At 46.7% G+C, this 12685-nt stretch overlaps 1 protein-coding gene across 6 annotated transcripts in view; it reads left to right on the top strand.

The window, feature by feature from the left end:
* The window catches only part of ASTN2 (astrotactin 2), a 672988-nt gene extending 661504 nt beyond the window's left edge, over window positions 1-11484 (top strand). For 5 of the 6 annotated variants that reach the window (XM_082208795.1, XM_082208797.1, XM_082208799.1 and 2 more), the window contains 3 exons: window positions 3305-3405; window positions 5418-5601; window positions 10545-11484. In XM_082208795.1, coding sequence (XP_082064921.1) covers window positions 3305-3405; window positions 5418-5601; window positions 10545-10782 — 523 coding nt within the window. In that variant the 3' untranslated portion in view covers window positions 10783-11484. The remainder of the gene's footprint in view (window positions 1-3304; window positions 3406-5417; window positions 5602-10544) is intronic. The other variant, XM_082208796.1, reaches the window with a different exon arrangement.
* Window positions 11485-12685: the final 1201 nt, after the last annotated feature.

Raw genomic sequence — 12685 nt, 5'->3', positions numbered from 1 at the left:
TCCCATCGATTTCAGGGGCAGCTTGCTGTTGGTAGGATTCTTCCTTCTTTTCCCCCTGCTAGCTCTATAGGCCTGGGGTGGGGGACCCCAGGTCCAGGACCTAGCTGATGTGAGTGCTCTGGTCCTTGGGACTGGTAGGGCAGAAGACAAGCAGCACAAACAGTAGGTAGAGCCAGAACCACTCGTTTTGATTTTGCGCCCATTCTCCTTCTCCCTGTGGAGTTCTTTGCATGGGAGAACACAGAGAAGATGGAGCCAGAAGCTAACAGACAACCCCCTCCCCCCCGTCCACACACACACTGGTTGTAAGTACAGCCCCAGCCAACATGGCCAATGTCCAGGAATGATGGGAGGTGTTATCCAACAACATATTTCCACTGGCAGTAGCTATCCAACATCTCCAAGTGTTTGAACCAGGTACCTTCCACATACGGAATTGTGCTCTGTTGCTGAGCTTTTGCCTTTCTCATTAGGATCACAGTTTGTGACAGGTAAAGCAAAGGCAACAGATCTGTGGTGCCTCCTCAGGGCATATGCTCCTATGTGGAATTCACTCCCATGAAGAAGTAGTGATGGACACGATCTTGGATGACTTTCAGAGAAGGTTAGACAAATTCAGGCTGTCCATGGCAACTATCCAAGATTGTAATGTTATTCTTCCAATGGATCCCACCACTGTTGGAGGTCGTGTACCAGTTCTGGGAATAGCAAGTATGTGGGGGGGTATCCTACTAATGGCTTCCAATGGGCATCTGGACGGCCACAGTGAGAACAATATGCTGGACTGGATGGACCACTGGCCTGATCCGGCAGAGCTCTTATTTTTCATACACAAACATGCACACCAGCTTCTCCATGCAGTTGTCCCTGAAGAGCCTGGATAGTCTCCACTCCGAACATACTTTAGATCCTGTGTGTCCTCAGACCCTTTTTCACAGCCCAATGGGCATATTTTACATATCAGGTGCCTGGCTGCATTATCCCTTTCTCGGTATGTGATTTCTCTCTCTCTCAGTGCCTCTCCCTTTCATCTCATCACCACACATATATACCTCCCTATAGCATTCCCCCCCCCTCAACATTGCAAAATTCAGATTGACAGTTTAAAAGTGCTATGCCTGGCTAGCCATCATATTTAAAGAACTGGAACGATTCCCCCAGCAGAGCAGAGCAGCTGTCCTCCTCAGCTTTCTGTGGCCAACCATGTGTTCTGCCTACATGTAGTTGATTGTGACCATCAGGTTGGCTTGAATAGGGATTCCAATCTCTCAGATTTCTGACATCCCCAAAAGGGAGAGGGACCAACCAAATTCTGACTAAAATTCCCATGAACTCTACTCCTTCCTTTGTGTCCCATGCTGGTTGTCCAACATTTCTCCCTGCTTACATTGTGTGTGAAAAGTTAGCAGTGAGTAACCATGGTTAATAAAAAGTGTAGACCAAAGGTGGAGAACTGGAGGCCTGTGGGTCAAAGGAAGCCCTCCTTCTTTGTTTAGCCCTCCAAACTCTCCCCAGCCCACACCCTTCACTGGCTCTGCTTTGCACCCTCTGTGAGTGCTTTTTCTTGCCTGGAATGTTTTCCCAAACTCTGATGATGCCTATTGCTTGCCTGAATGGAGGACAGAGAGGGGTGTGTGAGTGTGTGTAGAAACCAGCCCACTGCACAAAGGTAAAGTTAAGTTTAATCGCTGTGCCCACTTTTGCTTCTGGCTCCACCCACCCCAGCACATGGCCCCTGGAAGGGAATGCAGCATTCTACTCCACCCCTGGTGTAGTCAGTTCCCACTGTGGGTGTCTGGAAGGGAATAAGCTGCACAGGTTGTGTCCCCGCTGAGATGCTCAGAATGGAGTGTTGCTTTTGTCACAAGTAAAGGAACTTTGAGGGGTCAACTTGCCATTAAGTAACCATCCAAATTTCAGAAAGAGCAGCTCCCGCTCCTCTTCAAGGGCACAACTGTCTGCCTTCCATCAGCAGGTTCCCTGACACTGGGCAACTTGGACCATCTGCACTTTGTCAAAGCCAGCCCAGAATCCTTGCTTTGTTTGTTTGCTTACTTGCTTGTTTTGCACTACTTAGCTAAGAATGGAGAAAGGGGGGAAGTGATTGCAGATAAGAAAGGAGGAGAGGGAGAAATCAAAAGCTTATTCAGAGATTTACTTGGACTGCTTCTGATGAGGAGATCTTCGGTTTCTACAGTGCAAACATCTCCAGATGCCACATGGAGCCATGTGTTAGACTTCTTTTTCCAGTAGGGCACAATGGTGTGCTTAGAACCACGTGCACCTTGCAGAAGGATGTGTGTGCTCTCCTGCAGTACTTCAAACACTCTGAATTTGGGAGCATGTCTTCGGCATTATTTATTTATTTATTATTTCCATAGATGAATCACTTCCTATGAACCACCACTGGTGGATCAACCTTCATGCATTAACCCAAAAGTAATTTTTTACATGTCAGGTGTGGAAAAAAGCACCTCTACAACACTATTTCCTTTGTGTCTTTAGTGTACATTGGAAACACCGTGTTTGGTGGCAGTGTACTACCACAAGACTTACAGGGCAATTCAGAACTGGTGGGGTATGGCGAAGCATGGCCATTGCCACACTTGTTGATGTAGGCTGTGATGGAAGGCAGGGGGTGGTCCAGTTGTTCTACCAGGTGCTGCAGTTGGGCCACAATTGAACCCTGAGCTCTCAAACATTTGCAGTGGGTTTGACTGTGTACCCTGAGGCAGTTCAGTCCATTCCTGCCCCTGGACCAGGGATTGGGTGGGGGTGGAAGTTCATAGATCCCACCTGCGGACTTTTTGCTGGCCTGAATATTCAGTGGGCAGAACTGACCTCCCTACTGGCAGAATGATACTAGCTTTACTCTGTAGGTTGAGGGACACTTTCACCAAATCCAATACAGACCAACATGAAGGGTTGTTGACTTACAGCCTAAGCCATCTCTGTGAACCTCCCTTGAGCCTTCTTGAGTACTGGTGAGCCATCCATACCACTGGCAAGAGTGATCTGTGTCCCCATGTGAGCAGTCTACCAGGAAGAGAAAGGGGTGGGGTGGTAGGAAGAGTGAGATGAAAAGTGATTAGCTCTGCCCACTTAATTGGTGGGGCCTCAGGCAGAGAGAGATTAATCCCAAGGGAATGTGGTTCTTGGCAGAAGAAAGGTTATCTGTTCCTGCTTTAGTCTGACAACATCTTGCACCAGAATGTATGGAGGTTACCATAATTTCAGCCATTCCAGCATATTATGTTAACTTTACTTTTCATGGTTGAGGTCTTATAGTTTTCTTCTCTTCCAGGTTCACCCTCTATGCAGTGGATACCCGAGGAAGACACTCCGAGCTGAGCACAGTCACTCTGAGAACGGCTTGCCCATTGGTGGATGACAGCAAGGCAGAGGGTAAAAGAGGGCTTCCCATGAAGTTCTAACTGGCCACTGTGAAGATAGTGTGATGGATTAGATAGGCCTTTGGCCTGATCCAGTACTGTTTTCTTAATGCTCTTATATTTAGTATGTGCACAGCAGTTTAAGAAGGATATTAACAAGCTGTAATGTATACAGAGAAGGGCAGCTAAGATGATCAAGGGTTTGGAAACCGAGTCTTACGAGGAACAGTTTAGCCTTGTTTCATGTTTAGCCTTGAAAAGAGGAGACTGGGGAGATAAGATAGCCGTGTTCAAATATCTGAAGGCTTCCAGTTACAAGAAAAGAGATTCTGATTAAACATTATAAATAACTTTCTGATAGTAAGAACTATTTGGCAGCGTAACTGACTCCTTCAGAAGGTGGTGAATTCTTCTTCCTTGGAGAGTCTTTTAAGCAGAGGCCGAGTGACCATTTGTCAGGGATTCTTTAGCTGTGATTTGGCATTACAGGGATTTGGACTATGAAACTCATGGGGTCCCTTCGAACTCTACAATTCTATTATTCAGTTAATATGGTAGATCCCTCCTCTGGAATTCTTGCTTGAGTGGACATCACCTTGTCTTTTCCCAACCCAGAGCTGCAGTCTTTGATCCCCCAACAGTAGAACAGTAGATTAGACCCCCCAACTAATCTGCAGTAGCAACTTTGGCCAGATTAGTGTCCCTCCCTTTCGCACGTGTTGTATCCAACATCTGCCGACCAGTAATTGGGCACAAGGCATATGCAGTTCATTAGCATTGAAACTTGTGAGGGGGTTACCTGAGAACTGCATCCAACACTACATTTCCCCGTTTGAATTATATGTATGTGTTTGTGTGTGCATGTACACGTACATGTGTAGGGGTGCTGGCAGCATGGACAGGTCAGATGAAAATACAAGGCCAATATACCCTGGACACCTGCTTTATAATCCTCACACCTCCTCCTTTCAGTTCAAAGAGGTGTGTCTTGTCCCTCCATGTGCTTGAAAATGCAAGTGAGGAACTAATATTAGACGGAGCCTTCAGATGCCTGCTGTAAATCAGAAACTTGCTTTGTTAGGATGGATGTGCACACACATAATGTCTTAACTACTGCTAAGTCAAAATGCCTCTCCCTTGCCTAGACCTTCTCCACCATATTCCCAGGGTGCAAAGTGGTGGGGATGGGGATTTTGATGACTGAGGGTGGGTGTTGAAAACAGTGACAAAGTGCTTGCCCAACGTTTCAGTGGTGTTACACGTGCTGCCTACCAGTATGGTGGGCACCATTTCTCTACTGCTTCCTTCCTACCTAGAATGCACCAAAGCGAGAGCAGAAAGTAGCTCCCTATGTTTCTAAGAGATGACCTGGTCTCCACTGCTGGATTCCCATTCTGCCATGGCCATAGCTTAGTGGTAGGTAGGGTTGCTGCTCCATATACAGGAGGTCCCTGGGTACATTACTAGGTAGGGCTGGGAAAGACTTCTGTCTGAAACTCTGGATCTGTGTAGATCAAAGGTGGACAACCTCTGACCTTCTGGCCAGTGCTTTTTTCTAGGGGGTACTCAAGTACTAGCAACTTTTTAGTTAAAAGTGTGGCACCTAATATCAAAAATTCATGGTAAGTACCAGCACCTTTTTTTCTTTTTTAAAAAAGCAAAAGCACTGCTTCCAGCACTGCTGGAGTTCGGCTCCCATAATCCATTACTATTGGTCATGCTGGGGCCACAAGCTCTTTATCCCACTGGCAACTGATGTAGACAATCCTAAACTAGATAGATCAGTGATTTGACTAGGTTTGAGGGAACTTCCTTTATAGAGGAAGGTGGTGGAGGAGGTGAATATTGGACATAATTTCATGAAAACTTTTCCAGCTACAACCCATTCACCCTCTATGCCTCCAGGTCCAAGCCAAAAATGTATCTAAAAGTAATTTTTGTTCCATTCCATTTGGGCCAAGATCTGCTTCCTTTGTGCTTAGATGATGATTGCCCCTTCCCACCCCTCTCCTACTTCCTTTCCAGAGGTAGCAGACAAGATCTACAACTTGTACAATGGCTACACCAGTGGGAAAGAGCAGCAGACAGCCTACAACACTCTGATGGAGGTCTCCACTTCCATGCTTTTCCGCATCCAGCATCACTATAACTCCCACTACGAGAAATTTGGGGACTTTGTCTGGCGCAGTGAGGATGAGCTTGGACCCAGGTAGTTATTTCCAGCAAGCTTACATTTGTGACCCCTTCCTGAAATCCGGGAGCACAGTGTCGAACCAGCCCTGTACTGCCAAATTTTTTATGTTGCCTTAAAAGTTTTGGTTGCTCAGGGAGATGCTTTGGCCTGCAGCCTTGGTGGCGTGTCACACATGTCTGGCATCCACAGAGCTGAATGTGCATGCCCCTCCATTCTGGCCTCAAACACCTCCTGACACTGTCCAAAAAAGCACTTGCCTCCTGCTTAGGAAAAATCCAATTTTCTTTTCTCCTTTCCCAAAGATCCCTGGCCATCTACAAAGCCTCCAAAAGAGGAGAAGGGCAAGCCAACTCTTTTTGGAGGGCGGGGCACTTCTTAATGAAGTTTTAATAGCAGAAAGTTTGTATTCTCAGAGGGTCATTTATTTCCCTACCTTGAAATGTTTATCAGAGGATCCACAGATCCACAGTAAATGCTGAGCCATAAAACTTAGTGGCGAGCAGGGAGGCTGTTGCATCTGCAGCATAAATACATCACACCAAAGACCTCCAGGGCCCAGTTTCAGGAGGAGCCACAGATTGCTGCAAACAGCTGCTTGCAGTACGACCCAGTATTCAGTCAGCAGGAGGCAGGAAAAGGCTGAGCTCATAGGTGGCCTTGGTTGCGATGCTATGAAGCTAGCCAGCTCTTCTCTGCACCTGCCTCAATCCCTGTCTGGGGCCATCTTTCTCTCTCTCTTTTTAAGCCCTCCACCAGCACCACAGGAGGAATCTCACTGTTCCTCCTGACCCTCAATTTGTAGCAAACATTCATTCCAGGAAAACAGCAAGAACATATTTGCATTGACCACATTGTGATCCAAGGGCAAGCGGCATGTAGGAGCATAAGGAGCTGCCTTATGCAGTCACACCATTGGTCCATCTAGCTCGTTAGTATACGCACTGGCTGGCAACAATTCTCCAGGGATTCAGACAGGGAATGTCTCCCATCCCTACCTGGTGGTGCCAGGGATTGAACCTGGGGCTTTCTAGGTGCAAATCAGATACTGTAACAGCTGAGCTATGGTCTGCCCCTGAAACAATACAATAAGAGCAGCAGCAGTAGACAGGAGGTGAGAACGTTCTCATATCTGTGGTGCTTATCAAAAGCTTGCAACACCTATAAGGGGTCAGTTTGTGTGCTACTGAAATGAGCTGTTTGGCAGTTTATTGATCTTTGCTTTTAATTCTTTTATGCTTTTATTGCATGGTCTAATCTCATTTTTATTCTAGCAAACTTCTTTGATACATTTTTATGATATAGTGGCATACAAGCATTTTTCATAAATAAATTAACCCTCATCAACCCAGCCAGCACAGCTGGTGGCCAGGGAAATTGGAGTCCCACAGCACTGAGGTAGGTAATACACTCAATTCCTGGTGCAGATGAACAATAGGCTAGATGAACCCATGTTCTTGACTTTGCAAGGCAACTTCATATATTTTGACATCCATATACCTATGAAAGGTTTCAACCCTGCCCAGACCTTGAAACTAAGATATCCTCAGATGAGGTAGGTTTCTGTGGCCTACAAGCAAGATAAAGTGCCTGCAAGTGGTCTGTGTATGGCAGGAGTGAGCTGACTTCAAGCTTGTGGGGTTCTTCACTAGGTCCGCAAAAGACTCAACTCTAAAATAAAACAATTCCATGCTAAGCAATTGGCTAAGAAAGTGAACTGATCTCCAAACCCTTCAACAGAAAAATCCCTGTTGGTTACTCTAACCTTTTTTCTTTTCAGAAGTATAATGTACAGGAGGGGCTGGGGGTTGGGCCATTTTATTGCTGCTACTGTTAAAAAAGCAGGGGCATCCGGAAACCTTGACGATCTGCTGCAGATCACCCAGAAATCTATCTAAATCACTCTTCTGGCCACCACATTCATTGTAAGGCATACCATGAAGTGCCATCCCTTTCTTGATGCTGCCCGTTAATGACTTAATCAATCACCACTTGTGTAAGATTATTACTGTTTTCTGGAGTGGGTTCGGTGGGAGGCAGGTTAGCATTTGAGACAATTTCATCTCCAGGTTTATAAAAATCCACAACTTCCACAGGGAGAACTTGGAGAGGACCCAGTGCGTGATTTATGGCCCTGTCCTGGCTGCTTTTCTAATTGATTTCCTTGCCTTCTCCAGGAGGTACCTTGCTCTTGCCTTCCCGGTTTCCTTCTCCCTTCCTTCTCTTTCCCTTGTCTTCTTCTTCCTTAAAGGGGGGAGGGGCAGTGACAGGAGAGGGGAGATGTCAGCCAAAGATAAGCCTGACCTTTACACATTACTTCATTAACCTTTTCACATAAGTGAATCACACCAGGAGCTTGTCCTCAATATTCCCAACCTTCCAACTTTTGCTGAAAGGGAGCTTGTCATAACGAATGTCTCTGAAGGCTCCATTTCCTCCTCCTTCTCTCCAACCCATTCTCCCTTCTAGATTTACTCTTGCATGGTGCTGCTGTCACTTCTCCCAGCCTGCTTTGTCCCATCCAGTCATGGCTGCTTCCTGTAAACCACACCCTTGAGGATCCTTGCAAGCAGTGGACCGCTCCAGGGAGCTATGGGGATGGGAGCAGACCATAACTCTCAACGGTCAGGTGGTCATGATGGGGATTGCTCAGGTGGTAATAGTGGAAGGATGGGATGCTCAGCAAGGAGCAGGGGATGACTCTCAACCTGAGCTTCTTTTAAGTCCCAGAGTCATCTTTTGTAAAAGTATAATACTAAGCATCCATGTAAATAAACAAAAGCTTTTCACAGCCAAGCTACATAACTGTTGACTGATGCATGTTTGCCTTCAACTTGCTGTCCACTTCTCACCCCCTGTCAGCTGCCCATTGGTGGGTGGTGCATGACCATTGGGCAGAGGGAGGCAACCACTCAGGTGGCAGTTGTTGAGGAGGAGCAGCAGCAGCACTGACTCCTTGATTCTTTTCCTCCATTGGAGGGCAGACGTGGGTGTGCCAGGTGGCCAGTCCTGCACCCCCTAAACTAACCTTCAGTAGCCTTCAGGTGTGCTTGTGTGGGTGTGGTGCTGCTATCCTCTTCCCAGCAATTAAGTCACTTTCTGCACATGGAATGGGACATTATCTTGTCCTTTACTTCAGGCAGCAAAATGTCTCTATCCAACTCTGGCTGGTGCCCTCTGGGACTAGTAGGGAAGAGGACAGGGAGACCAAGAGTAGATGGAACCAGAGCCAATGACAGGCAGAGCATACTAATGCTAGTTTTGCCTCCATCCTCTTCCCTGCTGAGAAACACTGAGACTTAGGAAGAGGAAGCTGACTACCAGTGTGTGTGTGTTTTAAAAAAGTCAGGCAGCTGGGGGCTGGCTGAGGGAAGTCTGAGGTTAGTGGGGCAGTGTCCCAGTCACCCATACAGAGCAGCATCCATTGCCATCACCTTTTGTTGTCTCTGTTTCATACAGTGTGTAAGGAATTCAGTCTTGGAATGAAGGTCCAAGGGGCCATTCTCTGCTCCAGAGGCACCAGCTTGGGAGGCCAACAATGTGTGTGATGGTTGGGTGTGCACGATGTCCTGACATCACAATGTGATCTCAGGAGGAGCCTGGAATGGAGCTGAACGTGGCAGCCATGCAGCTTCAATGGCCGCAGACGACTCCACCTCCTTCTGGCGCTGCCACTGGCGGGAGGCTGCTTCAACCTTCCTTCCCTTCTGTGGCAGAAGGAGCAGAAGGAGAAGGAGCTGGTCACTGAAGCCATGCTGCACTCAGCTGAATACTTTTTGGACATTGGGGGGCCAGCCTACTCCCCAAATACTGGGCCCCTCCAAAGGGCTCAGCCCCCAGTAGCTGGCACCTCTGTTCTGCACACATCAACAAATAGCCCAACTCCTTTTAAAAAACATCTTAGCTGGCAACTCTGAGCTTCAAAACCCCACAAAGCTCCCCATAATCAAATAATTCCCCTGTTTAGACTTGGATGACTGAGAGCTCTGCTCCTGACATGTCATTAGCTTGAATTTACATTCCTGCTGGGAAACCCCAAAGCTGAAACCCAGAGCTTTACTGTGGCACCAGAGGGAGAGGAGAATAATCAATAGTCTTGGAGCTTTCAAACCACTGTAGTAAACACTTCCTTTTGATTTAGCAGCGTCTCCAGAGTGCTTTCTTCTGACCCTTGGCCTGTCACCTCTTTCAAGTTCACTGCACTTGACCGTTCCATTTTGACTTTCTTCTCACCACAAAGTCAGCACCGCTTAGAGAGCAACTGCAATCAAGGAAATACAGGTCTACAAAGGGGGGGGGAACGCTAGCACCTGCTAATTTGGGGCAGTCTACTGATGCTGGCTTCACGTCCTTGCACTTTTACAAGTGTGCTGGAGATGGGGGAGAAATCCGTTTCATTTCACATTCACAGGCAAACCTGTCGTAATTCACACTTTCTGAAGCAATATGCAAACCAAAATGCAGGCCAGCCCCTCAGAATTTTGCAGTGGATTTCCCCGACCAAGAAATGTGCATAGACTAGGTATGGAACAGAAATGCATATGGTAGAAACAATAACATCCTAAACTGAATTATATTTGGGTTAGTTGTTTACAAAAATCTCAGGATGTTTGTGTCTCAGGAGAAATGTGCATTAAATGCTGATGAATTTCCAAGATGACACTATCTCTATCTAAAACTGATGTGGAAACATAGACAGTCGAACTTAAGTTTGGGTGGGGGGAATAAGATATCAAAATGGACAGAGTCGAGGGTTGTGTGGACATTTTGGCCCTAAAACAAAGTTTCCCCAAACTCTGGAAGAAATGGAAGCATTTTGACCCTGAATTGAGGAAGCGTTTGGGGAGCCCCAGCGTATCAACAGACGATGTCAGCCGCTAACTGCGGTTGCCCTGGCTGCTTCTCCCACACCTGCCGTCCTTCTCCTGTGTAGTCTCAGACTGTCCCGTTTTCCCTTCCAGAAAAGCTCACCTCATCCTGAGGAGGCTGGAGAAGGTCAGCAGCCACTGCTCAACCTTGCTCCGCAGCGCCTACATCCAGAGCCGCACGGACACCATGCCGTACCTGTTCTGCCGCAGCGAGGAGGTCAGGCCACCTGGCATGGTGTGGTACAACATCTTAAAGGACACCAAAATCACATGTGAGGAGAAAATGGTCTCCATGCTGCGCAATATGTATGGTGAGTCGAAGGGGCGATGAGAGGATGCAACGGACCAGGCAAGCGCACGACGAGAATCTCTACTGTGGTGGTGACTTGTGGCATCTTGGAAATTTGAAGCAAAAAAAAAGAGGAATGAAAAACCACATGGGACTTCATGGAAAGTTGCAAATTGAGAGATCAGCAAGACTTCTTTTTTTGTTTGTTTCCTTTTTTCAACTATTATTATTATTGTTTTTAAAAAGGAAGTACATAATTTTGCTCAGTTTTTTTTAAAAAGTGTCTCTCCTTTTTAATCTCTCTCCTCCCCTCTCTTCCTCCCTCCCTCCCTCCCTCTCTCTTTTGTCCTTACTAAATGCCTAGATTATGTGATCAAAAGTAAAGAGAAAGAGATGGAGAGGGAGGGGAGGGAAAATCAAAACAGCTGGGGAGGGGGACACAACAGTGATGGGTAGGATAATCCCTACTGCCCTTCAGGATGGACTCATTTGCCCAGGAAGAACTATGTCCCAGAAAATGTGTTTAACAAGCAAGGAGCCAAACAAGAGGCACCATCCTGGAGGGAAGAGATGGAACAATTAACACGAGGCAGGGACAAAGGCTTTGCTAGAGACCCTTGGAAAGAGTGATGAATGCAAACACAAAATGCTCTTGAGTTTACAGAACTTGCTGTTCACGCAGCCATCTTTTAGCAGGGTCCTGACAGGTTGTTCTGTGCATTAAAACATTCATATTTACTTCCACCTTCTCTGCCTGCCTGACGTTTCTTCAATCAGCAGTGCATTCATTCGTTTTTTTAAAAAAGTTTTGTGTTTTTTTTTAAAAAAAAAAGTTTACACACTTCCTTATTGCTTGCTGCCTTTGTCAATCAGGAAGGTTTAGGGTTGGGTTCCTTCCCCAGAATTTGTTCCAGGAATGAGGTGATAAGCGGTGTTTCTTTTTAGTATGAGGTAGACCTGAGATAATGGAAACTTTCAGAATCATGGGCAGGTAAGGAAGAAGCAAGCATTGGGGGATATAAAAAACCAAGTGGTCCATGAAAGGGTTAGGAAGACATGATTTTCCCAACAGTTTGTCTAAAAACATAAATTTGAATATATGTATAAAAGAATCTGCATTTTAAACCATGCAGCTGCATACAAGATGATAGGACTTGCCTTATGTCAGATCAGACCAGTGGTGCATCTAGCTAAATATTGTCTGCATTGACTGGCAGTGGCTCTCCTGGGTTTCAATCCAGTGTTACCTGGAGGTGTCTGGGTTTGAACCTGGAACCTTCAGCGGGCAAAGTAGGTACTCTACCAATGGTCTATGGCTCTTCTCCTGTGGTTGTATAATCAGTGATAGTGCCCAAAGAAGAATTTTTAAAAAGTAGAACTTTAGAGTTGGAGAAGGGACCTTGGAGTTCATTTAGTCTAAACCAGAGGTCGGCAACCTGAGGCCCATGGGCCAGAAGCGGCCCATAAGGGTCGCTTAACCGGCCCATGAGCTTCCCCCGAACCGAGCTGCCCACTCGGCGAGTCGCTGCACTAAACCGGGGCAGCACGGTGCGAGGACTCTCTTCCGCGGCTCCGGAAATCATAGAATCATAGAGTTGGAAGAGACCACAAGGGCCATTGAGTCCAACCCCCTGCCAAGCAGGAAACACCATCAGAGCACTCCTGACATATGGTTGTCAAGCCTCTGCTTAAAGACCTCCAAAGAAGGAGACTCCACCACACCCCTTGGCAGCAAATTCCACTGTCGAACAGCTCTTACTGTCAGGAAGTTCTTCCTAATGTTTAGGTGGAATCTTCTTTCTTGTAGTTTGGATCCATTGCTCCGTGTCCGCTTCTCTGGAGCAGCAGAAAACAACCTTTCTCCCTCCTCTATGTGACATCCTTTTATATATTTGAACATGGCTATCATATCACCCCTTAACCTCCTCTTCTCCAGGCTAAACAT

Source organism: Podarcis vaucheri, assembly GCF_965113315.1.
Source record: "Podarcis vaucheri genome assembly, chromosome: Z".
NCBI lineage: Eukaryota > Metazoa > Chordata > Lepidosauria > Squamata > Lacertidae > Podarcis > Podarcis vaucheri.
This window is presented reverse-complemented; position numbering and strand designations above follow the sequence as displayed.